Source organism: Pinus tabuliformis, chromosome 3_1 (assembly GCF_031772625.1).
Source record: "Pinus tabuliformis cultivar Carrire ecotype Pingquan chromosome 3_1, CPIR1, whole genome shotgun sequence".
Lineage (NCBI taxonomy): Eukaryota > Viridiplantae > Streptophyta > Pinopsida > Pinales > Pinaceae > Pinus > Pinus tabuliformis.
Window position 1 is genome coordinate 853,880,922 of NC_142301.1, and position 6,200 is coordinate 853,887,121.

Genomic DNA, 6,200 nt, shown 5'->3' on the forward strand with positions numbered 1-6,200 from the left:
TTGGTTACCTAAAACACTTGCCTGAGCAGATATATTAGTTATGTGCTCTTGGTGGTATTTTGATCTGTAAAACATGTAGCATGACATAACAGAGCATGTTGCATTAAAGGAAATTCATTTGTCTTTATTTGGTATTCATAATTAAAGAAAGAATCTGGGATTGGGGTTTATTCAATTTCAACTAAGAGTCTGACCTGACATAGATTTTCTGAGAATGATCGAAATCCCACCCTGATTTTGCCCAGATTCTTGGCTATCCTACTTTTAATATGATATTCTTAATCACAAAACCTATTAATACTATTTTCATTACTAATTGAGCAAGCTCAATTGATTACTTTTTCACTGAGTGAGAGGCTCACCTTCTCCTCTGGTTTTCCATCGACTATAACTACTCTGAAACCCAAAATGGAGCCCAAATCTTAAAACGAACTTGACAAGACTGCAATGGCAGAGAACATGGAGAAAAGGCCTCACATTCTTGTATTCCCATTCCCAGCACAGGGCCATATGACTTCCTTGCTTGACCTCACCCACACCCTTGCATCCCATGGCCTCTCTATAACGGTCCTCACAACTCCTCGAAATCAATCCCTCTTGAGTCCTCTTTTGCAGAGAGCTTCATCCCAGGGCCTCCAGATTCAATCTCTTATCATTCCCCTCCCTCCCACTGAAGGGCTACCTTCGGGATGTGAAAACGTGGCGCAGCTTCCTTATCATCTCATACCACTCTTTATGGATTCCTTAAAGGAGCTTGCTCATCCAATAGAAGACTGGTTCCAACAGCAAAAGAAGAGCTCAGATTATGAGTTCGGCCCTCCTGTTTGCATTATCAGTGATTTCTTCCTCGGATGGACTCAGAACACAGCTGCCAAGCTCGGTATACCCAGGATAGTGTATCACCCATCTAGTGCTTTTGTTGTTTCTATCATCTATTCTCTGTGGAAATACATGCCACATGAACAAGTATCATCAGATGATGATACAGTCCATATTCCTAAAGTTCCTCATCCTGTTAGTTTTCCAAGGTATCAAATCTCGCGCCTTGCTCATGCCTATAAGAGGTCCGATCCTGTCTCTGAATTCATGAGATGCTCCATGAATTTGAATGTAAAAAGTTGGGGTACTATTATCAACACCTTCTATGATTTAGAAGCTATTTACATAGACCATGTGCAAAGAGTTTCAGGTAGACCTGTTTGGTTTGTGGGTCCTCTGCTTCCTCTTGCTGTGTTCGAGGCCAAGTGGGGAAGAAGCATGATTGAAAGAGGGAAACCCCCTTCAATCAATGACTCGGTATGTCTTCAATGGCTTGAATCTTGGAAAGAGAAGTCTATAATTTATATTTTCTTTGGCAGTCAGGCTTTCCTTTCAAATAAACAAATCCAGGAGATGGCAGCAGGGCTTGAGGAAAGTGAAGAGTCCTTTGTATTGGTCATTAGGGCTCGAGGGAAGTGATTGTCCTTCATATTGGTCATCAAGGATCCTGCAAATGGTATGTATGATGATGAATATGGTGTTATTCCACAAGGTTTTGAAGAGAGAATGAGGGGAAGAGGTCTGATAATTAAAGGTTGGGCACCACAGCTCTTGATCCTCTCACACCCTTCTGTTGGGGTTTTTCTTACCCACTGCGGGTGGAATTCTACCTTGGAGAGCATCATACTGGGAATCCCATTGATAACATGGCCTATGACTGCAGATCAATACATAGATGCTCTGTTATTGGTCAATTATCTTAAGGTTGGAGCCAGGTTATGTGAGGGCGCCACCACAGTACCCAACAAAGATGACTTGAGAATTGCAGTTAAACGACTATTGAGAAGAGAAGGAGAAGAAATGAAAAGAGCAGAGGAGCTAAGCAGGGAGGCTAGAACTACAATGCAAGAAGGGGGATCCTCCTACAAAAACATGGAAGACTGGTGAGTGAGCTTAAAAAACTGATCGTTCCGCTCGTGTCAGGCTCAAAAACCACCAGGCACTGTATCCAGTGCCAAAGGATATTGCAGGTGCGCAGAATAACAGAACAATTTACTGCTTCACATTTGGGAACTCTGACTCTATGCCCATGTATTTGAATATCATTGGCAATTACCACTAATAGAATCTGTGGATAGAATCTGATCTCCAAAACTCACACATTGGATTTTCTAGGGTGTTCTGCAACATCAATTGATCAACTAAATATTTCTTAGCACTCATGGTCACATTGCATAGGAAAATGGTGGAATGTTGATGCTTCTTTTTCCTCAATGTTTATCATGAAACAACACTATATCGACTACCAAGGTTCTGAATGGGTTGATTGCATGAGTTTCTTTTTCAAACTTCGATTCTGCTCGTGTTACACTTGAAAGCCACCATGCATTGTATCCAGTGCCAAAGGAGATTGCAGGTGTGAAGAATAACATAACAATTTTGGCCACAACATTTTTTGAGTTAATACATGGTTTTTTCATATAATATTGGTGTTGGATTTGACTTAATCCAAATAAAGAAGTATTTTTAATGATTATATTTTCCAAAAACCACATAGTAAATAAATATACATAATAGATGAATATATCTTTTAATTTAATGATTATATTTTCCAACAACGACACTCAAAACCACATAGTAAATAAATATACATAATAGAGGAATATATGTTTTTCTTATGAGTATTATGTATTTTGAGTATTGATTGGTCTATATTGGTCAATTTTAATGGACTACTCTTCCTAGAACTCACCATATACAAAATGCTCACAGTTAACTCATGGGATATAGATGCAAGTGTCCAATCTATGTATAAAGTATCATTTATAAAGTTGTCATGCAATTTTAAATGTGGAAATACAACCATCATATTTTCCATGATGTTATCTTTATTTATTTACTTCATCTATTATAATATATTGTTTGTAATTTTTTATTGAAACTTAAAAAACATCTTTACTTCATCTATTATAATATATTGTTTGTAATTTTTTATTGAAACTTAAAAAACATCTTAGAAGATCAAGATTCAATCTTTGTTACAATTTCAAATAATGTCAATCATTTAGCGTTATCTTCCACTTTTGCATGCAATTTTTTTTATTAATTCTTATTTTCAATGACCATTTACATTTACGGTATACCGAATGAATAAAACTAGATAAAGAAACTCTTAACGATGAAAAATGAATCCATAAAACATGTGAGGGATATTGCAAGTGAAATAAATAAATAATACAATAGATTTATTTCGAAAAATCAAATAATTCACACTTGAAAAAACAATAATTCCTTACATATATATAAAACCCCCAAATCTAAAATAACATATTTATCACCTATAAAGGAATGATATCCTTTGGATACACCTACCACCTAATACATCCTTCTTTGGTTATACAAACACATGATACTTATCGAATGTCAATATCCTTTTTGGATATGCACACATATGACATTTGTCACATATAAAGAAATCGTTACAACCGACTGAAATAAGCAATCTTTGCTTCGACAGGAAAACACTTTTTATTTAGGCGTCCCTCTTTCTTCAATCACTGCAACGGAACGCTCTTGAGGACCACAGTTTCAACCGTGAGGCCCGGCCCGAATCCAAACAGTACTCCAACATCCAGTCCCTCTCCGGTTGTTGAACACCCATTCTGCCGAGACGACTTCCTCATCTCGTCCAAGATGAAGTGAACGCACGCGCTCGACATGTTCCCGTACTCGCTCAGCACTTGCCTTGTCGCCCTTAGCTTCTTGGGATCCAGATTCAGTTTGGCTTCCACCTGATCCAGAATGGCCGGTCCTCCGGGATGGGCGACCCAGAATAATTGGTTCCAGTCGGAGATTCCGAACTGCTGGAATGCATCCACCAAACTCTTTTCTATGTTCTTGGAGATGAGCCCTGGAACGTCTTTGAGAAGGTGGAAGGTGAGGCCGACCTCTCTCAGGTGCCCATCGATGGCTCCGTCGCTGTGGGGAAGAATGGTCTGTGCAGTCCACAGCAGCTCGAAACAGGGCTTCTCCACTTCAGGGATGGGATCGGCTCCCACAATGACGGCAGCGGCCCCGTCGCCGAAGAGAGCTTGGCCGACCATACTATCGAGGTGAGTGTCGGAGGGGCCACGGAAGGTGACAGCCGTGATTTCACTGCAGACGACCAGAACCCTAGCTCCTCGATTGTTCTCTGCCAGGTCTTTAGCAACACGGAGCACGGTGCCTCCGGCGAAGCAGCCCTGTTGGTACATCATGACTCTCTTAACGCTGGGGCGGAGGCCAAGCAGCTTTGTCAGCTGATAGTCGGCTCCGGGCATGTCGACTCCACTGGTAGTGCAGAAAATGACATGGGTAATCTTGGACTTGGGCTGCCCCCATTCCTTGATGGCTTTGGCAGCCGCTTCTTTTCCAAGCCTGGGCACCTCCACCACAACCATATCCTGCCGTGCGTCCAACGATGGTGCCATGTACTCGCACACATTAGGATTCTCTTTGAGTATCTCCTCCGTCAAGTACAAATATCTCTTGTTTATTCCCGACTTGTCGCCTGCAACACACACAAGATCAATGTTATCACATGTCATTACCTTTCTGTTATCACATATGATTGCAAACATGAAATTAAATGTATAAATTCTTACACATGCGCTTGAATTTCTGCTTGAGCTCCGTCATATGCTCGCTGTTGGTGATTTTGAAGTAGTAATCCGGGTAACTGCTCTGATCAACCGCATTAGGAGGTGTGGCCGTGCCGATAGCAAGGATCGTTGCCGGGCCATCTGCCCTCTGAGCCTTTCTGAATGCCTCTAAATCCAAACCCAAACTCTGAGGCATGTTTGGTCGGGGTGATATTATAATAAGTAACGACAAGCTTGCTGCTTGCTCGCTGAGATATTATTTAAGTAACGAAGAGCTCTAGATACAGCAGGCACGCTTGCTTCCTTGAAAGAATGAAGCGATGGAGTGTAGGTTATATAGCGCGAGCTCCCGCTACTGCTCTGCTGCAGGTAGGACGAGAAGAGGTTAGCGTGCAAGCACGTGGTCCCCAAGCTCCCTTGCGAGGGAAGGATTCTCCGCCCTGTTTGGACCATGGGAGCAATGACAGGGCAATGGACAGAGTTATTGTTGTGTAGTTGTTCGAAGAGACGAGTGGTTAGATGGTAATGCACGTACCTCGAGAATAAATATGGACGCGTCGTTGCATGCGGACCATATGAAAGGAATAATGAAAACGTGGTTACAATTCTTGACACAAGGCAACGCATTAATCGCAAGCCTGTATGGAATTGCGATCGTGTGTATGACGTTAGTTTGTTCGCTCAGAGTTCGTCCTCCCTCTGGTTCTTAGACAGATTTTTCTGTAACGTCTTTTAACTCGTTTTTCAAAAGTGACTTGTGATAGACTTTATTTAACAATGAAATTCCGAAGGAGAAAAGTGATTGACATCAAACATTTCTTGCTATACAAAAAAAATAAAAAATATCCACAGTTAATAAATGAAAGTGAAAGCGTGGAGTGTGTAAAATACAACCACTGGTGGCTGTGGCTTGAACCTCAAATAGAAACTCATAAAGCTTACACAATATCAAGGCATTGACCTTAAGTTATATTAAATATAAAATAATATCAATTAGGTGATGTTTGGTGGAGAAACATCATATTGGGTGGCATATCCTTGTAAGGTTGGGTTTGATATATTGGGTGAGAAATGACAAGTTAGGTTAACCATGTTAATAAACAAGAGTGATTAAAGAGTGATTAGTGGAATTTATTATTATTTTAATTAAATTTCAGATTTAAATTACTTAAAAGTGTATTTAGTAAATCATTTATAATAAAATTATGGAATTTTATAATTTTTAACCAACTAAGAGTGCATTTACTGATTAAGGTTTATGATTTTTTAAATGTTTAATTGAAGGTTTATAATATTACAGTGAAACTTTTAAAAGATGGGAGAAATATGTTCGAGGTTTATGAATGTTTATAACACTCGAGCTTTTTAAAGATGGGAGAAGGATATTTTTAAATTTTTAAATTTAAGATAATAATAAAAATATTATTTTTAAAGTATTAAAATTGTAAATTTTTAATATGTATATATTTTAAATTAATAAAATTATAATTATTTAATAACTAAAATTGTAATTTTAATTTTAAAAGTATAATTTTATTTATTGAAATAATAAATTTTTTTTTTAATGAAATTGTAAAATTT

The 6,200-nt window shown here is 38.9% G+C and overlaps 1 protein-coding gene and 1 pseudogene across 1 annotated transcript; one reads left to right on the forward strand and one right to left on the reverse strand.

The window, feature by feature from the left end:
- Positions 1 to 447: 447 nt before the first annotated feature.
- On the forward strand, positions 448 to 2,078 carry LOC149190239 (UDP-glycosyltransferase 89B2 pseudogene; annotated as a pseudogene).
- Positions 2,079 to 3,203: 1,125 nt separating this feature from the next.
- Positions 3,204 to 5,034, reverse strand: LOC149190240 (chalcone synthase-like). The gene is made up of 2 exons (XM_089412081.1): positions 4,623 to 5,034; positions 3,204 to 4,528 (listed from the first exon to the last, which is right to left on the reverse strand). Exons 1-2 carry the CDS (start codon positions 4,813 to 4,815, stop codon positions 3,534 to 3,536), a joined length of 1,188 nt encoding a protein of 395 aa, XP_089268207.1. The 5' UTR covers positions 4,816 to 5,034; the 3' UTR covers positions 3,204 to 3,533.
- Positions 5,035 to 6,200: the final 1,166 nt, after the last annotated feature.

Excerpts from the sequence above, each read along its gene's own strand:
- LOC149190240 (XM_089412081.1), bottom strand. The coding sequence starts at position 4,815 with ATGCCTCAGAGTTTGGGTTTGGATTTAGAGGCATTCAGAAAGGCTCAG. Across the intron at positions 4,529-4,622 it reads GCAGAAATTCAAGCGCATGT|GCGACAAGTCGGGAATAAAC; the intron begins GTAAGAATTTAT and ends TGTGTGTTGCAG.